The following is a 21,223-nucleotide window of genomic DNA, read 5'->3' as shown; positions in this document are numbered from 1 at the left end:
TCCATTTTATTCCCAAATTCCACTGACTTAACGATGATTGCCTTCTGCACTTCTCAATAGCACTTATTACATTGAACATTAATTCTGCTCGGATGTAAACACAAACAAGAATTTAATCCAATCTTCAAAATATTACCACTCAGCTATATTTACCTCCATAATATTTTTTCTCTCTCGCAATAAAACCAAGTCATTTTCATGCCGCTGAATCTCTTGCTTGAGACGTTGCATTTCATGCTCCGCAATTGTCTTCAGATGCTGTTCAGTTTCCATTTCTTTTTCTCGTGCTCTTTGCAAAAACTAAAAGGAAGATCATCCATCAGTAATTTTGTATTTTCTACTTCACCTTAAGAAGATTTAATGTTAGAATGGCTAAAGAAATAACCAATGTTATATGGTTTCACACATAACTCATACACGAACAGATCTTAAGAACCATGTTGACAGGCATTAACAATTTTCATGAGTGATGTCTAACTAAGGTAAAAAAAAAAGAATAAGAATTTTGGACAAAGCTTTTACTTTTTTAAAATAGGTACATTTATCAAAATTACACATTTTGATAAATACATACTGTAAAAGATAAGCATGTCAGTATTTAAAGAAACCATTTGGGTGAAAAGAAAGGGATAGGCGAAACACTGGACATTGACTATTATCATTGGTGCTCTTAAAATTCATTTTTTAGATTTTAGAGATGCAGTATGGAAACGCTCTGGGGCTCACCAAGTCGATACAGGCTATTGATCACTCAATCACAATAGTTCTATGTTATTCCACTTTCTCAGCCACTCTCCACACTACAGGGACAGTTTACCTAGGCTAATTAACCTACAAACCCACACGTCTGGGACGTGGGAAGAAACCTACACAATCACAGGGAGAATGTGCAAACTCCACACTGACAGCACTAAGATGAGGTTGAACCTGGGTCTCTGGCACTGTAAGACAACAGCTCAACCAACTGCCCACTGTGCCACCCAAATTAACTGACATATGCAGTTATCCATCGTCAATACATCCTCCAGTTTCACAGTTCAGCAATAGTGCACAGACCCCCTTTTCCGCAAAACCCATATGCAGGATAGTCCTGAGGGATGCACTGTTTTATCCAGCTCTTGCTCCATATAACTTATTCTCTCTCTCTGTCACAAAATGGCGGCACTGCCCTAGCAGCTGCGGCTCACCTGCGGTGTTTTTGTGTTTTTGTAGTTTTTTTTGGTCTTAATTGTAGTTGTGATGTGGTGTTTTTGTGTTTGTGTACTATGTGTGTATGTGGGGGGGAGGGGGAAACTGTAACATTGTAAATATGTGTCCCTTCCGAACGGAGACCCGACCTTTGTTTTCTGGGTGTTGTCTCCGTTCCTGCTGCGTTCCTGCTGCGGCCTACCATCTGCCCAACTCCTGGAGCTGGCGGCCTCCAGGGCTCTGGTTCGCAGAGCCCGCGGATCGGACTTACCACCACCGGAGCCAGCCGTCTTCGGAGGCTGCGGGAGCGGCTGCGACTCGCCTTAGGCTCGGGCCGCGTGGATGCCGACATCGGGAGCTCCGGCAGCGGCAGCGGGTTCGCCCGCCCCGAATCACGGGGCTTGGGTCGCGGACATTTCACCGTCCGGCGCGGCCTAAGATATGCCGCGGGATATTTTTCTGCTGGGCGGGGGCTTCAATGTCGGGAGCCACGACCGCCCCGACGTGCAGCAACAGCGGCAGCAGCAGCGTGTTCGCCCGCCCCAGATCGGACTTATCATCGGCGGAGCCGGCCGTCTTCGGAGGCTGCGGGAGCGGTTGCGACGCGACTCGCCTTGGGCTTGGCCCGCTGTGGACCGTCCGGCGCGGCCTACAACCACAACAACCTGACCGCGGGCGAGGACAGCGGGAGAAGGGAAAGACATTGTGGCCTTCCATCACAGTGAGGAGAGGACTGGAGGAGACTCACTGTGATGGATGTTTCTTTGATGGATGTTTCTTTTTTTGTGTGTTTTTGGGGTTGGGTGGTTTGAGTGCCTGTTTGATGCTTTTATTGTTGGACTGTGTTTTTGGGGGTTTTTTGGGGTTGTGTGATTTGAATGCCTATTTAATGCTTTTATTGTTGGACTGTGTTTTTGGGGGTTTTTGGGGTTGGGTAATTTGGGTGCCTGTTTAGTGCTTTTATTGTTGGACTGTGTTTTTGGGGGTTTTTTGGGGGTGTAATTTTGATGCTTATTTAATGCTTTTGTTGTTGGACTGTGGGTGATTGAATTAACATTTTGTTCAAGATGGCCGCGCCGTTGTGTTTGGCTGCCTGCCACTGTATGTTTCTTTTTTTTCCTAGTCAGATGTGCAGCACTTTGGTCAACGTGGGTTGTTTTTAAATGTGCTATACAAATAAATTGACTTGACTTGACTTGACTTATTCTATTTTTTCTCACTAATGGGAAAGGTACAAAGGTACAAGGAAGTCGGCTATGGGGATAGATGTGCTGGCTCCAGCTGGCTGGAGTTCCAGAGCCCCGGCTGCAGGTTGCAAATTCAACCCACTGATCGGTCATGGAGTCGAGATTGGCTGCCTTGCCCAGCCTAGGTGCCACATTTTCGGGGAGACTTCCAGGGCGCGCGGTATTTCTCGCAGAACCCCTAGCGACCTCTAGTGGCCGAATTGACAAATAGCAATTACCGACAGTTTTGTGGAAAAATGTGAGGCGAAATCGGAATGGCGGAACTTAAATAAGAGAGCAGAAACCTTCCGCCAAATTGGGAAGGGTTGGGAAGGATGCATAAGCCCAAGGAACTGCACCACTTACATTTTGGTATATTAAAACCCTCAGGACTCGGTACTGAATTTTAATAAATCCCACTTTATTCTCTCCACAGATGTGGCTGTACTTTGCAGCTTTGATTTGTTTTCTTTATTTTCTCTCTCCAACCACTAGTTTTCAAAGTAACTGTTATCTCGTCAATTGGAACCGCATTTCGTCCCAGACATTTCCTGGTTTAAATAAATTACTGCAACAACTATTTTTAAAATCTACAACTGTTATATTGTCATGGAAGTTGATTTGAAAGCAACCTTGCAAATTACCAAATTTGGGCATTTGAGGCATTAAGGCATTTGAGTCAGTACCAAATAATGCTTACAATTTTTTTGATTAGTGCTTACCTGTGTATTGGACAACTCCCTACGAACATTCTGCAGGTGCATTGTCATTGCCTGGATGCGATCCTCAAAATTTGTCAGCTGGTTATCAATGTTGGCTTTTTCCTTCCGTTTCTTTTGCATCTGTGATGAGAAAATAATAATCAAAAATATCAATTTATGCCTTAATTGCGTTGGTGTCTTAACTTTCTGACATATATTGTTAGGTTTCTGATTGATTATATAAATATTGTTAGCTTCCATTTCACATACATCGCTGTACAATTTCCAATGAAGCAACATCAAAATTTGGTTCAGCTTGGTCAAACCGTTCAACGCGAGATCACCACAAATGGGAACCATCTTCACTTTTCCTCCTGAGATGCTCGGATTCACTTCCGTCGCCTCTACTAATATACACACTGCGGACTGAGCAAAAGTGTTCAGCAAAACGATCGCCCAGTCTACATTTGGTCTCACCGATGTACGTCCACATCTTGAACAACAGATACAGTAGATGAGGTTGGAGGAGGTGCAAGTGAACCTCTGCCGAACCTGAAAGGACTGTCGGGGTCCCTGGACAGAGTCGCTTTGCTGAACACCTTCGCTCAGTCTGCCTGGACCTACCTGATTTCCTGGTTGCCAAACAGTTTCATTCCCCTTCCTATTCCCACACTGACCTTTCTGTCCTCGGCCTCCTCCATTGTCAGAGTGAGGTTAATCGTAAATTGGAGGAACGTCGTCTCATATTTCGCGTGGGCAGCTTGGTCAACCCAGTGTTATGACTATTGAATTCTCTAACTTCAAGTAACCCCTGCACTCCCTGTCTCTACATCCCTCCCCCACCCAAGTCGCACCATGTCGCCTGGCAAACAGCTAAGAATGGCCTGTTTCCTTTATCATTTTTTTCCTTTTTTTGCATATCTTTCTACATCACTGTCTATATCTCTCATTTCCCTTTCCCCTGACTAGTCTGAAGAAGGGTCTTGACTCGAAAAATCACCTATTTGTTCCCTCCAGAGATGCTGCCTGTCCCGCTGAGTTATTCCAGCATTTTGTGTCTATCTTCGATGTAAACCAGCATCTGCGGTTCCTTCCTACTCGTGTTCTCATAATATTAAATAATTCTATCAGGTTGCTGCTCAGCCTCTGACTCCCCAATCTCACTCCAATTCTGACCTCCCTGACAGGATAGATACAAGGATAACATTTCCCCTGCCTGAGGTGTCCAGAATCAGGTCTCAAAGGAGAGGCCATGCATTCTTATCTGAGATAAGAAATTTCTTAAGTTTACAGACAGTGAATCTTTAAAAATCTCCAAAAAAAAATCTCTATCCAAGTGTGCAGTGGAAGTTCAGTCAGCAACTGAGTTTAAGGCAGAGATTAACAGATTTTCAGATAATAAGGGAATCTAGGAGATGGGATCAAGCAAAAAAGTGGTATTCTGATAAAAGATTTGCTATGATTTAACTGAATGACATCGCTGGCACAAGGAGCCAAATGGTCCATCTCTGCTTCTATATCTTAAGTACAATCATCCATTTTTAGTCCCTCATTTTTTCTATTCTCTAAACATTTATCCTGACTACGGGCGCCGTCTGTACGGAGTTTGTACGTTCTCCCCGTGACCTGCGTGGGTTTTCTCCGAGATCTTCGGTTTCCTCCCACACTCCAAAGATGTACAGGTATGTAGGTTAATTGACTGGGTAAATGTAAAAATTGTCCCTAGTGTGTGTAGGTGGGCCGAACGGCCTGTTTCCGCGCTGTATCTCTAAATCTAAAAAATCTTTAGTCCACCGGGTGGCGCTTCGATGGCAGCCTCGCCTACAGTCTGTCTGTCCTTTTCGTCTTTTTTTTGTTATTTTTGGTGTGTTTAGAAAGTATGTGTTAATGTTCTCTGGTTTGTTTTACTTGGGGGGTGAGCAGGGGGGTTGGGGGAAACTTTCTTTCAATCTCTTACATTCCCGGAGATGCGATTGTTTCCCGGATCGTATCTCCAGGCGCTCTGCCGTGTAACATCATGGATCTGGAGGCCTTGCTTGGGACTGACTTTGAGCCCCACTGCGGGGCGTGGACTTACCATCGGAGCCTGCGATCCCTTGCCTGGGATCGGCGCTCCAACCGCGGCCTGCTGACTTTAGCATTAAGGAACTCGCAGTCTCGGGTTGAGACCGAGGTCAAGAAACTCCAAAGCCGCACGATATTTGACCAACCCCGACCCGGCGTGGGGGAGCTGAGATTCCCCCCTGATGCAGGAGCTTGATCACTTCGACGAGGAAGGCCCAATCGCTGGCTACGGTAGTCAAGATCATCCCGTCAACGGAAGGTTAGAGGCCCCCGACCGCTGGAGGACAAAGAAGGGAAGAGATTGAACTTTTTTTCGCCTTCCATCACAGTGAGGAATGCGAAGGAGTCACTGTGGTGGATGTTCATGTTAAAATGTATTTTGTGTTTTCTGTTGCTTTTTATTGGTATGACTGTATGGTAAATGAAATTCCTTGTATGTTGCAAAACATACTTGGCTAATAAAGAATGATTATGATTATGATTTCAGTTCATCCTGGAATTCCACTGGGTGGTGCCCGCAATGGCCGCCTCGCCAACAGTCTGTCTCGTCCCTTCCTTCTTTGTTGTTTTTTATTAAGTGTTAAATGTATGTTTTAGTGTTCTTTCGTTTGTTATATGTGGGGGGTGGGGGAGCTGGGGGAAACTTTTTTTAAATCTCTTACTTCGACGGAGATGTGATTTTTTTCCGTATCGTATCTCCGTTCGCACTGCGGTCTAACGTCGCGGAGTTGGCAGTAGGGTTCCCAACTGTCCCGTATTAGTATTAGTATTAGACATCCCGTATTTTGGGCTAAATTGGCTTGTCCCGTACGGGACTGCCCTTGTTCCGTATTAGGCCTGGGTGGCGCTGTAGGCCCGGACGCTGTAGGCCCCGACGCTGTAGGCCTCGACGCTGTAGGCCCGGACGCTGTAGGCCCGGACGCTGTAGGCCCCGATGCTGTAGGCCCAGACGCTGTAGGCCTTGACGCTGTAGGCCCCGACGCTGTAGGCCCCGACGCTGTAGGTCCAGACGCAGTGGGCCCCGACTTTGTAGGCCTCGACGCTGTAGGCCCCGACGCTGTAGGTCCAGACGCAGTGGGCCCCGACTTTGTAGGCCTCGACGCTGTAGGTCCCGATGCTGTAGGTCCCGACGCTCTAGGTTTCCGACATTTTAGTTATGGACAGTGTAGGTCCGGAGGCCCGGGCATCGCCTAATGGAGGTTGTGTAGCAGCCCGTCTCCCGGCCCGGGTGGCCGCCATTGGTAGAGCGGGAGCACGTGGCCGCTGGCTGGGTGATGTCACGTGAGGCACGGGACGGTGACGTCACCTTGTCCCGTATTTTGGTGTGAGACAGTTGGCACCCCTAGTTGGCGGCCTCTGCTGGAGACCGACTTGCGAGCTCGCGAACTTAACATCGTGGAGCAGGCGATCCCTGTCGGGGATCGACCTTGGAGCCTCAAACGCGGGAGCCTGCAGACTTTAACATCGTGGAGCTCATGGTTCCTGGTTCGAGATCGCCTTCGGGAGCTCCAAGCCGCAGAAGCTTCGACCGCCTTGACGTGGGAGCTTCGATCGCCCCGACGCAAGGCTTCAACTGCTCCCTGCGGGAGCTTCGATCGCCCCGACCGCAGGAGAATAAAGAGGAAGAAAATTGGACTTTATTGCCTTCCATCACAGTGGGCAATGTGGGGAATCCGTTGTGGTGGATGTTTATGTTATCTTTTATGTAGTTGTGTATCTTGTTGGTTTATTTTTAGTATGGCTGTATGGTAATTTAAGTTTCACTGTACCTTAATTGGTACACGTGACAATAAAATGACCTTTGAATCATCCCCTGTTTTTCTCTCTCCACTGGTACTGCCTGTTCTACTCAACATTTCTCGCATTCACATTTTTTTTTCAAATTTTTACCATTGACTGTAGTGTGCTTCTGCATCAAAGCATAACATTGAAGCGCATTCTAATGAATATGAAATAAGTTTAGCATCAGCATGAAGATACATTCCTTTTGTCATCTGTACTTTTCTTAATAACTTTTCACGGAAACATGCCCTTTAGTTCACCTTATCCATGGCAATCAAGTTGGCATTTGGGCTTGTGTCATTTGTCTGCATCTGCCCCATATTCCCCTTCTTATCCATATATTTGTCCAAATGTGTTTTGAGAGTCGTGCTTGTATCTGCTTCGATAGCCTTCTCTGTGCTCGTTCCAGATACAGATTACCCTCGTTTACCCCTGCAGTCTCTGCTTAATCTCCATACCCTCCAGTATTTGAGGAATTGTGGACAGGGATCCAACAGGGCGGCACGGTGGCGCAGCGGTAGAGTTGCTGCTTTACAGCGAATGCAGCGCCGGAGACTCAGGTTCGATCCTGACTACGGGTGCTGCACTGTAAGGAGTTTGTACGTTCTCCCCGTGACCTGCATGGGTTTTCTCCGAGATCTTCGGTTTCCTCCCACACTCCAAAGACGTACAGGTATGTAGGTTAATTGGCTGGGTAAATGTAAAAATTGTCCCTAGTGGGTGTAGGATAGTGTTAATGTGCGGGGATCGCTGGGCGGCACGGACTTGGAGGTCCGAAAAGGCCTGTTTCCGGCTGTATATATATGATATGATATGATATGATAATTGTAGACTGCACAGAATTAAAGCCATTGTGTTCCCTTCTCTGATGATGTCCTGGAATCTTAATTTGAGCAGTACATTTCTTAGAATTCATTTCAACACCATTAAATGATGCTTTCAACTCTCACGATGGGGATAAGACTCTACTTTGAAAATAATATGCTCAGAGGTGCAGGGTCCGGCTTGTTGGCCAACAAATAGAACCACAGCCGGACAACGACGCCAAAAGCAGAACTAAACGATGAGCATTGACGCCGTAAATAAACCACGGCAGGGTCCGTAACCGAGAACTGTTCATAACACGAACAGTTCGCAAGTCGGAAATGCGACGCCTGGCAACATATTTAAATACAAACCATCGGCCAGCCGGGAAACAAATGTGAGTTAAACCAGATTTATGTGCATGAGGCGGCAGCGGGATCCCGGGCCGGGGAGCAGCAGCCGGTGACTTCACCCGCCGGCCGCCCCCTCACTCAGCCGGGGACGGTGAGTCCATCACTGATTTACTCTTTGTAAATATCAACGATAAATATAAATATAACCGGTGAGTCCATCTGCTGCAGCTCTGTCCGCCTTGCCCAGGCAGCGGACGGCGGGCGGCGGGCGCCGCTTGCGGACTCCCCCCGGCCCCGGCACTCACCTCATCCTCCAAAGACTTGTTGTCTGTGTTTGACACCGGAATAGCGAAGCCATCGTCCCAGTTTATTTCACACAGAACAGCGCTCGTCATTTTCTGGGCTTTACATCGACGCAAATGTATACTTTTTACAAAGAGTCGGCGTGAGAGACCCGCTGCCCTCCGCTAGTGCCGGCGCCGTAGCAACCGCCTTGGAGACGGACACCTCCGGCTGTAAACAGACGCACTTCCGGACGGAGCGGGGAGCGCTGTGGGCCGGCGGGGGCCGCTGTGGGCCGGCGGGGGGCGCTGTGGGCCGGCGGGGGGCGCTGTGGGCCGGCGGGGGCGGCGGGGGGCGCTGTGGGCCGGCGGGGGGCGCTGTGGGGCCGCTGTGGGCCGGTGGGGGGCGCTGTGGGCCGGCGGGGGGCGCTGTGGGCCGGCGGGGCGCGCTGTGGGCCGGCGGGGGGCGCTGTGGGGCCACTGTGGGCCGGCGGGGGGCCGCTGTGGGGCCGGCAGGGCGCGCTGTGAGCCGGCGGGGGGCGCTATTGGCGGCGCTTGTAGACGGGAGCGCATTCACGGTGAGCGGCCGACGGTATTATCGGGGCGCACCCAACAGAAATGTGTAATGATGCAACTGCAGATGCTGGTTTAAACTAAAAATATAAACAAAATGCTGGAGTAACTCAGCGGGACGGGCAGCATGTCTGGAGAGAAGGAATGGGTCGAGACCCTTCTTCAGACAGTCTGAAGCAAAGATAAGGTTCTCGACCCTGTTCCTTCTCTACAGAGATGCCGCCTGATCCGCTGAGTCACTCCAGGCCAGCACTTTATGTCTATCTGCAAGTATGATGAATTGGTTCCTAAAATAGAGACGAGGGGAAAGTATATTCTCTCAAGAATGTGAGTCTTTGGAACTCCAATCCTTAAAGTACAGACTTTCAACACGTTGAAGGCAGAGATTGGTTGGGCAGCGAAAGTTTACCCAGGCACTCAAGAAATGCACTGTTGAGTTCACAGAGACTTAGACTTACTCTTTAGAGACTTAGTGGCGGAGCAGAGTTGTGCAAGTGGCCCATTCCTGTTCCTAATTACCATTTTTGAATGTTTGAACTTGAAATTTGGTCAAAGAATCAAAAAGTTTGAGGATACAGATATAGAGAGTTAGAACACCATAGTAACATTAAGTTGACCCCGCCACACCTTGAAACCTTCATCGTGATGTTTATATATATATGTATATATATATGATATATACACACACACACTGAACTTTTTTTCTCTTTTATTATATTGTTTACTGAGTACTACAATACAGTATATCTATTGTCATTATACCCAGGGGTACAACGAGATTGGGAATGCGCCTCCCATACGATGCAATAATTTAAGTAATTTAGACAACAGCAACCCAACTAAACAATTGTAACAGTTTTAGACAGGGTAAAGTGCAAGTTGATCTATGCGTTGTGACCATCCGGCTCAGCAGGACCGGTTCATAGCAGCTATGGCCCTGGGGATGAAGCTGTTCCTGAGTCTGGAGGTGCGGGCGTAGAAGGCCTTGTATTGTCTGCTCGATGGAAGGAGTTCGAACAGACTGTTGCAGGGGTGTGAAGAGTCTTTGTGGATGCTGGTGGCTTTTCTGAGGCATCGTGTGTTGTAGATGCCCTCCAAGTCTGGTAGCTGTGTTCCGATGGCCCTCAGAGCTTTATGGACTACCCGCTGTAGAGCTTTCCTTTCTGCCTCCGTGTAGCTATGTTTACATATTCTGTTGTGCTGCTGCTAGTAAAAATTTCATTGTTCTATCTGGGACATATGACAATAAAACAATCTTGACTTGATATATGACGATAAAACATCTTGACTTTTCCTTTAAAATGTCTTTATAACAATTTTGACCAAGCTTGTGTTCATTACCCTAATTTCTCCTTATATGATTTAATGTTAACCTAAGGAAGTTAAATCCAAGGGAGAGGCATAACATTAGCCAGAGGAAGCAGCAAACTGGGATAAATTTAGAAATCAGAGGAGGAGGACAAAGGGGTTAATTAAGAGGGGGGAAATAGAGCATGATGGAAAGCTTGCGGGGAATATAAAAACTGACTAAAAGCTTTGTTAGATATGTGAAAATGAAAAGATTGGAGAAGACAAATGTAGGCCATTTACAGTCAGAAACTTATAGTCAGAAACAGTGAATTTATAATGGGAAACAAGGAAATAATGGGAATATAATGTTATAATGGGAAACAAGGAAATGGCAGACCAGTTAAACAAGTACTTTGGTTCTGTCTTCATTAAGGAAGACACAAACATTCTCCCAGAAATACTAGGGAACCAAGGATCATAGGTGATGGAGGAACTGAAGGAAATTCACATTAGTCATGAAATAGTGTTGGATAAACTGTTGGGACTGAAGGCAGATAAATCCCCTGGGCCTGATGGTCTGCGTCCCAGAGTACCACAGAATTATAGACCAGTTAGCCTGACATCGGTAGTAGGAAAGAAGCTTGAGTCGATTATTAAAGATGTAATAGCAGCGCATTTGGAAAGCAGTGACAGGATTGGTCAAAGTCAGCATGGATTTATGAAGGGGAAATCATGCTTGACCAAACTGGAATTTTTTGAGGATATAACAAGTAGAATGGATAAGGTAGATCCAGTGGATGTGGTGTATCTGGACTTTCAAACAGCCTTTGATAAGGTCCCACATGAGAGATTAGTGTGCAAAATTAGAGCACATGGTATTGGGGGTAGGGTATTGACATGGAGAGAGAACTGGTTGGCAGACAGGAAACAAAGAGTAGGAATTAATGGGTCCTTTTCAGAATGGCAGGCAGTGACTAGTGGGGTGCCGCTGGGACCCCTGTTATTTACCATATGCAGTATATTAATGATTTAGACGTTAATATGAAGGAATTAAATATAACATCTCCAAGTTTGCGGATGACACAAAGCTGGGTGGCAGTGTGAGCTGCGAGGAGGATGCTATGAGGCTGCAGGGTGACTTGAATAGGTTGGGTGAGTGGGCAGATGCATGGCAGATGCAGAATAATGTAGATAAATGTGAGGTTATCCACCTTGGTAGCAAGAACAAGAAGGAAGATTAAGCATCCACGATTTTTAGGGCCACCTCCTTGAGTACTCTGGGACGCAGACAGTGAAGAAAGCTAATGGCGTGTTGGCCTTCAAAGTAAGAGGATTTGAGTATAGGGGCAAGGAGGTCCAACTGCAGTTGTACAGGGCCTTGGTGAGACCGAATCTGGAGTATTGTGTGCAGTTTTGGTCTCCTAATTTGAGGAAGGACATTCTTGCTATTGAGGGAGTGCAGCGTAGGTTCTCCCAGGATGGCAGGATTGACATGTGATGAAAGAATGGATTGACTGGGCTTATATTCACTGCAATTCAGAAGGATGAGAGGGGATCTTATAGAAACATAGAAAATTCTTAAGGGATTGGACAGGCAAGATGCAGGAAAAATGTTCGCCATGTTGGGGGAGTCCAGAACCAGGAGTCACAGTTTAAGAATAAGGAGTAGGCTATTTAGGACTGAGACGAGGAAAACGGTTTTCAGACAGAGAGTTGTGAATCTGTGGAATTCTCTGCCCCAGAAGGCAGTGGTGGACAATTTACTGGATGTATTCAAGAGAGAGTTAGATATAGCTCTTAGGGCTAATGGAATCAAGGGATATGGGGAGAAGGCAGGGACAGGGTACTGATTCTGGAATATCAGCCATGATCATATTGAATTGTGGTGCTGGCTAGAAGTGCCGAATGGCCTACTCCTGCACCCATTTTCTGTTTCTAACCTTTGTTTGATAATACTGCTCTGAAATGCCATGAAATATCTTCAGTTTAAGTTTAGTTTTCAACTTAGTTTAAGTTTAAAGATACAGCATGGAAACAGGCTCCTTGACACACATTTATTCATACTTGAGGGAAATTTAAGTGTGTGAATATATTCTTTTCTATTTATTCTACTGGAGAAATTATAAATTCACAATTTTGTTTTCAGATTTATTATACAACGAATAATTAAATTAAAAACTGTCTGTCGATCACCTGGAAATGATTCAAAGTTTTGAGGATCAGGTGTATGTGATCTTCTTTTCCATGTTACAGAATACACATTCTTCCAAATACAAATAATTGTTGTAGTGGAATTGTCGTATAGTGTATTGGTTGTGGTACATCAAATTAATATTCAATTTCTAGTACAGAGCAGGAGTTTGTCAAAGATAAGCTCATTTTTGGCTGAATGATGTCTGGTTAATTTTCCAAATGCATTCTTGGGGTGTGGATATTGTTAGCAAGGCCAGTACATACTACTCTTCCTTCATTATCTTTCTGACGATGAACCATTGTCCTGAATCATTACAGATTCTACAGCAGAACTATTTCCATGATGCTACTCAAGGAGGATTTGTAGGATATTTATCCAATAATGTAAAACTTGAATGTACTAAGGTTTCAATGAGGATGCAACTTTGCCCCAGTACAGATCAGGAGTTTGCTTGGTGCCATCAAATAAGTCTTGTGTAACTGCAGCGTGCATTTTGTAGATGGACAATGTATGCTGCTGGTAGTGAAGGAACTCAATGTTTAAGGTGTAGGAAAAAAAACTACAGATGCTGGTTTAAATCGAAGGTAGACACAAAATGCTGGAATAATTCAGTGGGTCAGGCAGCATCTTGGGAGAGAAGGAATGGGTGACATTTCGGGTCGAGACCCTTCTTCAGTCTGAAGAAGGGTCTTGACCCGAAACGTCACACAAATTCTTCCTCTCCCGAGATGCTGCCTGACCCGCTGAGTTACTCCAGCATTTTGTGTCTACCTTCAATGTTTAAGGTAGTTGAAAGATGACACCAGAGCATGGAGACTCTTTACGTGTCGGTCTCATACGAGGATCTACTATCATCCTCTGCAATTGTCTCACTCTTTTAAATCTCTATTCAAAATACCAATTGTACTTGTGTATGGCTTGATTGTTTCGTATGATTTGAACGGACAGCATGCAAACAAACTTTTTCACTGTATCTCGGTACATTTGACAATAATAAACCAATTTCAATACCAAGGTAGTAATGTTGTCCTGGATTATACCAAGCCTGCAATGCCAGAGCTGCTCTAATCGTGGGAAGTGGAGAGTATTCCATCATAATCCTGATTTATGCCTAGCAAACAAAATGCTTTGGGGAATCTGGAAAATAATTATTTGCCAAAGAACAACCAATCTCTAGGTTGCCATTGCAGCTACATTGTTTATGGATCTGGTTACATGTCTGATCACATTTCCATTCTAATTTTACAATTTATCTTTTATATTGTATAAATATATTAAGAGATATTTTACTTAACAAAAACAGTGGGCCAACTTATCAGTGTACCTTGTGTAAAATTTGATAGTAGTGTAAAGACTAATAGACATCTTTGAGATGGTAGTTGAAAGATGTCTAAATGCACTTTTAAAATGAGTCAAGTGGTTGCAGCAGATGCTGCTGAGCCATTTTCCTCACTATTTTCTCCATTGTTAAAGTGATGGCATAAGTAGCAATTTTACTTTCAGTTTCCAAATTGTTGCTAATTATTAAGCTTTTACGAACTTCTTCCATGGCTGTTAGACATTCCGTAATGTTAGAAAATTATTCCAAATAATGGAGTAATGTCTATAGGGTTTTCAAACTCGAATTAAATCTTGATATTTTGTGGGCATTCATTATCATGAATAGTTATTCTTACAGTTTATCTACATCATCAGAACAATTTAGTTGAATATTGTCTTATAACTCGCTGACAACCATCTCATGTCTGGCGCATAAAATACACAGGCCCACGATGTTTTTATGCTCATACTCAATGTAAAATCTTAACTTTAAAATGCGAATTAAGAAAACAGTTTTTTTTTTTGCATACTTTGTCAATTGATCAAGAGAGGCCAAATTTTAGATTAAATGTTATATGACTGGGGATGTCTTCAATCATTTGAGCAAATATTAAAGTTACCAGGATTTAGTATATTTAATTAGAAACCCAGGGAACTAATTGAAAACATTGATTTTTTTTTTCTCAGCTTTAACTATTTTCCGAAGGAAATCTCCTGTGTACTCTAAGGTAATGTACGAAAAACCATGAGAATTTAAATTAATACCACCCAGCTAAAAATTATAAGATTTAAAAATGAATTTATCTTATTGCCGTTCAATTAAATACAAATTCAAACTACTACAATGTCATATAGTGACAAGTGAGTACAATTGGATATGTCTGATTTTTCATAAATTTGCAGATTTAAGATCCAGTTAGGAGAAATTTGAATGGATAAAAATTACAATAATGACGCAAAATGTAAAGAATTTGAAGCGAGCAGGGTTTTTACAAAATGCTGACGCCGGCAGTCAGAGCAACGGGTTGCCGAAATCCTGCAGAGAGATAGGAAGACTTTTCTAATTTGCTTTTCCTCTTTTTTAATAATAGCTGTGCATAAGTAATTTATGAAAGGCCAACCAGGCAGTTGGCAACAGAAAATTAAACTCATTTTTATCTGAAAGCAGGTGGATTTCTATACATCATTAGCATGCATAGAATTTGCACAATGTTATTTTTAGTTCTGATGGAATATAACCAAATAATATAAGTTTTCCTTAGACACGAGTGAAATTTTTAGATAAAAGTGTCTGCCTTTTGCAATTTTCTGCAAATGGAAACTAATTCCATGAAGCTTCTTATTACAGGAAAGACTCATTTCGTTTGCATTAGAGACTGACATAAGTGACATTAGTATCTTACTAACACATATTCTGAAATGCAGTGTAGTCTTTAATATCATTAGTGAATCCCTCAGTAGTATCAGCCATTCTGCCTCGTACCTATCTTGCTAAATGTAAATGCTATTTTTTAAATATTGTCTTGCATATAGATGAAATTTCGCATTTTTTAATGATCAACACTGTTAGTCCCCTATTAGTATTAAACGCTGCAAGCATTTTAATATTTATTTTGGATAAGCATAAGCAAAGTAAACTGATGAGTTTTTAGGCTATAAATTGAATTGATTAATCTACATGTAACAATAACGTTTATTTTAAAATAATTGCCCAAAGTGACTGTTTTTCATACCTTCTAAACATTTCCATTTATGTTACCCACAACCTGCTGAATGTGAAGAACCTTCCACACCAACCTTCTGCTGTGATAATTGTTGATTTAGGTCAATTATAGTTGTTTAAAATTAAAGTAAAACATTTTGAATGTTGGTCTATCATACTGAATGTCATTGAAACGTGTCAACTTGTTACTTTTAATGTGTTTGTTTTATATATTTCATATGTTATACGAATAGTTACCTGAACAAAGATTTTATGTTTTGGAAATTCTGCTTGGGCTTGGCAATACTTGCATCATAGCTTGCAGGGTACAAAGTATAAATATTAAATGTAATAGTACATCACCTTTGAGAAGATTAGAAGAAAATATTTAGGAATGTTATCATAATATTCAGTGCAGCACATTCAGGACTTCTGTTGCCCAGTTTTAACTACACTGCTGCAGATACTGGTTAATTCTGCTGATTTATGGAAATACTGTATCAGTATCACCAGAAGCATCAAGGAACATCTAAAAAGCTTATTATAAGCTTTAGCTGAAATGGTATGCGGTTTGAATTTCTGCAATGATCATAAACTGCAAAGAGAAATCCTAATTCAGCAGAAATGTAGTGTCTCTAATCATAAAACTTTAATACTGTGGCATCAATCTTAGAGGATTGGCTTGTGCAATTTACTGTAACAAACACAGACGTCAAAGTATACATAACTGGAAAACTGATATAACAAGACTGAAATTGTGGAACTTCCATTTGTGGTCGAGGCATACACATTTCTTTGCTCTATTAAATGAATTTCTCCTTCCAATTGCCTATCTCCAAATTCAGCAACCATATCCTGTTGTCTGTTAATTACAAAACTTTATGTGCTGAAAATAAAATGATCATAACCTAATGAAAAATATTACATAGATCAACATGCAAGGCCACGTAGCAAGATTGGAAGTTTCTATTTTATTTCATTTACATAGTTTAGCAATCTATTGCCAAAAAAACTGTATAGTTTGAAATATATTTGTAATGTGCAATATCTTACTGCCACTCCCACCTGCACCCACCTGCACCCTCCGCTCTGCTGCTGCCAACCTCCTGTCCCCCCCCATCCGGACCAAACTCAGATCCTGGGGGGACAGGGCTTTCTCCATCGCTGCTCCCACCCTCTGGAACTCACTACCCCAAACCGTCAGAGACTCCTCCTCACTCACCACATTCAAAACATCACTGAAGTCTCACCTGTTCAGCACTGCCTTCAACCACTGACCGTCACCTCACCTTCTGTCTCCTTTTTCTGTTCGTTTATTTATTTATCTATTTATTTTCTTCTCTATGTTCTAGTAATCCCTGTAAAGCGTCTTTGAGTGTTTGAAAAGCGCTATATAAATGTAATGCATTATTATTATTATTATTATTATTATTATTATTTGTATACATATTTTATGTGAATATTATACCACATGTATTGGATACTGCTGGTGATCATTTCTGGGGTTGATTTGTAACCAATGTGAAATTGGCCTGGATACTTGAGACACTCATGAAGTTCCTCACAACAGCTAATCTTTCCTTGGCATCAGACACAGTATCTATGTCTGCATTCAGTGTCAGAAAATGGGCTGCCAGAGATGTGTCCTGCAACCTGCATTAATATCTCAAAAAGAATCAAGGAGCAAACCTCACATCAAGCACAGTGGTGCAGTGGTAGTGTTGCTGCCTTACAGCGCCAGAGACCCGGGTTCGATCCTGACTTAACTGTATGGAGTTGAGTTTGTACGTTCTCCATGTGACCGTGTGGCTTTTCTCCAAGTGTTCCGGGTTCGTCCCATACTCCAAAGACGTACAGGTTTGTAGGTTAATTGGCTTGGTATAATTGTAAATTGTCCCTAGTGTGCGTGTAGGATGGTGTTAATGTGTTGGAATCGCTGGTCGGTGTGGACTCGGTGGGCCAATGTGCCTGTTTCCGTGTTGTGTCTCTAAACTAAAACTAAACTAAGTCAAGCAAGGAGATGTGGCTTAATAAATCCCAACTCTTCTGTTTATGCATTAGTTTCTATTTCTGACACCTCATCCATAAATTTCTAATAACTTTGCTGACTGTCCCATTTATGGCATTGGACTTAATCTATATAAACAAATGCACTGGGTTGGATGATAAGACACACTGAAGACACTTTTTAATCTGTTCCCCTGTTTTTCCACATCTTAATCTTTTTCTCTTGTTTTAAAAGCATGAATTTGATTTGAGGAAATGTGAGAAATATATCCCAAAACATTATAATCTTTTCAAAGGGCTGTAATGTCACCATAATCTTTAGAATTCTGTCCCACAACTCAACCACACTCAGAGAAAAGTGAAAAATGTTGATTGCTAAATACCCCCTTTGCTTTGTCAAAATTTGTATCAACAGTTCATGGTTATACCTGTACTCTTTCTTGCTTATGTGATATTATTTTACCCTTTCATGAGCTACGCACATCACTGCCAAACTCAACATTCAGTGCCCATCCCAAATCGCCCTTGCAATGTAGTGGGCCAGGAAGGCAGCCATGTTGCTGTGAGACTGGATTCATGTGTACACAGCAGATTCACAGTGGACATTAATGAATAAGACCAGTTTTTATGCCTGTCTGTTGGTTTCCCAGCTACCATTATTGATACAACCTTTTGTTTTTATTCCAGATTATTTATAAGGTGAACTAACCTTCTTCAGGTGCCATGGTTAAATTCAAATGCATGCCTACAAATTACTCATTGAGAATTTTGGATTGGGGCAGGTTGGTGGAGAACAATAACTTGCATTTGTAAGATCCAATGATATGTGGAATTTGACGGACCCTTCAACAAGCATTCGACACAGATTTAAACAGGTCTTCTGCACAGTCACTTTAAAAAAGGCTGCAGACAGAGACTTAAGGTGCAAGAGAAAATATTTAAAGGTAACTTGCAAGGCAGCTTTTATACACAGAGGAAGGAGGGTTTGTGGAATGAGCTGCCATGGGAAGTGGTAGAGATGGGTACAATTACATTTTTTAAAAATTAGACATTAACACAGATAGGAAAGGTTTAGAGGGTTATGGGCCAAATGCAGGCAAATGAGACTAGCTCGGGTGGGCAACTTGATAGATTTGGGCGAGTTGGGCTGAAGTTGGTTGTGTGATGGAATATTCTCCACTTACCTGAATCCTGCTGCTTCAAACACATTCAAGAAGCTCAACACCATGCAAGACATAGCAATCCACTGGACAAGCACTCCTGTTTAGCCAGTCACTCACAAGCACCTACATTACCCTGTAACAGCCATTTGTACAGGATGCACTGCTGCAACTCACCAAAACACATCAACACCTTCCAAACCCAAGACCTCTACCAGCTGGAAGGGTAACGGCAGCAAAAGCATGCGGGACATCACCACCCAAACTACATACCATTCTGACTTGTAAATATATCATCGTTCCTTCACCATCAAAATCACGGAAGTGTCCCCGAACAGCACTGTGCGGATACCCACACGTCAAAGACTAGTGGTTCCAGAAAGCAGCTGACAGCCACCCTCTCCAGGACAATGAAGGATGGACAATTAAATGATGGCTAAGCCTGTAAAGTCATCATCTCTTCAATGAATATAAAAATGAAATTCGCATAAGATCAGTAATTTTCAATTTATATCACAAATACAGCATTTTTGAATTATTCTTCCACATTACATTTAATCAAAAACTTTAAATGACATGAAATATTGGGCAGATTATGATCAATGGATTCCAATTTTAGTTAGCAGTTGTCTAGCCTATTTAATAGGATCATCACTTTGGTGGAAATAATGCTCATCACTTGCGTATTAAAACTGTAAACTATTTTCTGAAGTTAACAGCTCTTTAATAAATCATACTTTTAGTATGGTACCAAGATTTAAGGATTTAAGGATATATTAATTCCTCAGATTTTTAATACTAACATCTGTTATTTACAATTAGATTTAAACTCTGAGTAGAAATGTAATTTAACTTAAATTCTGTGAGGAGATATTTATGTGATTTTCTGCTGAGGAGCAAAAATTGGGATTTATTTGAGATTTAACAAATGATAGATTTTATCAATATTTAGGAGGCTAAATTGGATAATCATTAGAAATAATTGATCTATTCCCGTTGGTTCCAATTCAAACAGCTTTGTAATTTTGTGTTGTTTATTTATTTACGCTGTTGCTATGTTTTAAGGCCCTGTCCCAGTTAGACGTTTTTTAAGGCGACTGCTGGCGACTGTCATAGTCATAGCAGGTCGTCGAAAAAACGGTGACTGGACCCCCCCTATGACAATGTCTACGACAAGCTACAACAACCTACCACCTAGTCGACGTCAAGCTACCGAAAACCCAATCGTCGCAAGTAGAACGTCCACCTACGACTGCACCTACGACAACCTACCACCACTGAGGCGACAACCGAAGTCAACTCACGTCCACCCGCGACAGGCTACGACAAGCTATGACCCTGAAGACTGAAGACAACTGAAGACAATTCACATTTCACCCACTTTCCCTATAAAAGGGGGTGTACGGCAGGGTTTCCAATCATTCTGCATCATGACTATTTGAAAGTGATGCCATGAGAAACTATTCTGAAATACAATAACTTCATACATCAATTCTTCATCGAAATGTCAAGAATTTCCTTTATTGATATACAAACAATTTTTTTTTAAAGTGATAAGAACATATAACAGTGCATACAAAAATATTGTAATAAACTTCAATAAATTTCAATAAACTTCAAACTTTAAAATTCAAACTTTAAACGGAATATAATTGCAAAAACATACAAAACCTAAAATCATTTACGGACACATTACACTGATGGGTGATCAGATCAAGTCCACACTTAGAATTCGCCAAAGTCATCACCGGCGACAACCGTAATCACCTGGCGACAACCTGGCGACAACCTACGATAGCGCCCACGTCAGGAGACGTCAAGCTACGCTCATTGGCGTCAAACCAACAGTCGCCGAAAAATTTCATGCCTTCACAAAATCCAGCGACGACCAGAAAAACGCTACGACTCTTTGGAGACGACTCACGGCCATGCCCGCGACACCCCGGCGGCCGTGTGGCGACAGCCTAGTTGCCTGTAGTCGCCTAAACAATCGCCGAACTGGGACAGGGCTACAGAGGTTGATGGCTACTGTATATACAATGAGATACTCAGGGCAGCATCAGGCTAGCCAAATTCATGCGTGCATTGTCAAGGAACTAGGAATCCAATGCAAAATCTAGCACTCATCTTTATTCATCGTATGGAATAAATGGGTATTTCCAGAGGCAAATTCCCATGCCTGCAAGCAGCAACACCAAGACAGCATTCAATCAAGGGCTGATAAATGACAACTATTGTTTGTTTTACAGAAGTGGCTAGACTCACTCTTGTCCTTGACATTCAATAGCAATGGTACGCTGAAAAATCCTTGTTCCAGACGCATATTGGCCCCATCCCCCAACATATCTCTGCTACATTGACGACTGCATTGGGGCTACCTCCTGCCCCCATTCAGAAATCATGGATTTCCATCATGCACGCAAGTTCACTTGGACAATCTCCGACATCTCCCTCCCTTTTCTTGATCTCACCGTCTTCATCACGGGAGATAGACTATCGACTGATGTCCATTATAAACCTACTGACTCCCACAGCTACCTAGACTACATTTCTTCCCACCCTGCCTCCTGCAAAGACT

General features: G+C 42.9%; 1 protein-coding gene and 1 long non-coding RNA gene across 3 annotated transcripts in view; one reads left to right on the top strand and one right to left on the bottom strand.

The window, feature by feature from the left end:
- Window positions 1-8,707, bottom strand: part of ccdc39 (coiled-coil domain 39 molecular ruler complex subunit) — a 77,666-nt gene extending 68,959 nt beyond the window's left edge. For both annotated transcript variants that reach the window (XM_078410217.1, XM_078410218.1), the window contains exons 1-3: window positions 8,424-8,707; window positions 3,137-3,256; window positions 154-300 (exon numbers count right to left, since the gene is read on the bottom strand). In XM_078410217.1, coding sequence (XP_078266343.1) covers window positions 154-300; window positions 3,137-3,256; window positions 8,424-8,513 — 357 coding nt within the window. In that variant the 5' untranslated portion in view covers window positions 8,514-8,707. The remainder of the gene's footprint in view (window positions 1-153; window positions 301-3,136; window positions 3,257-8,423) is intronic.
- Window positions 8,708-8,953: 246 nt separating this feature from the next.
- LOC144599118 (uncharacterized) lies at window positions 8,954-19,409 on the top strand. Its single transcript, XR_013547958.1, has 3 exons — window positions 8,954-8,977; window positions 14,464-14,504; window positions 18,173-19,409. It is a non-coding gene; the product is annotated as an uncharacterized LOC144599118 (long non-coding RNA).
- The last annotated feature ends 1,814 nt before the right edge of the window (window positions 19,410-21,223 follow it).

The sequence above is a fragment of the Rhinoraja longicauda genome, chromosome 13 (assembly GCF_053455715.1).
Source record: "Rhinoraja longicauda isolate Sanriku21f chromosome 13, sRhiLon1.1, whole genome shotgun sequence".
In the NCBI taxonomy this organism is placed as follows: Eukaryota; Metazoa; Chordata; class Chondrichthyes; order Rajiformes; family Arhynchobatidae; genus Rhinoraja; species Rhinoraja longicauda.
The sequence above is the reverse complement of the archived record's forward strand: the minus strand, read 5'-3'. Positions and strand labels throughout refer to the sequence as shown.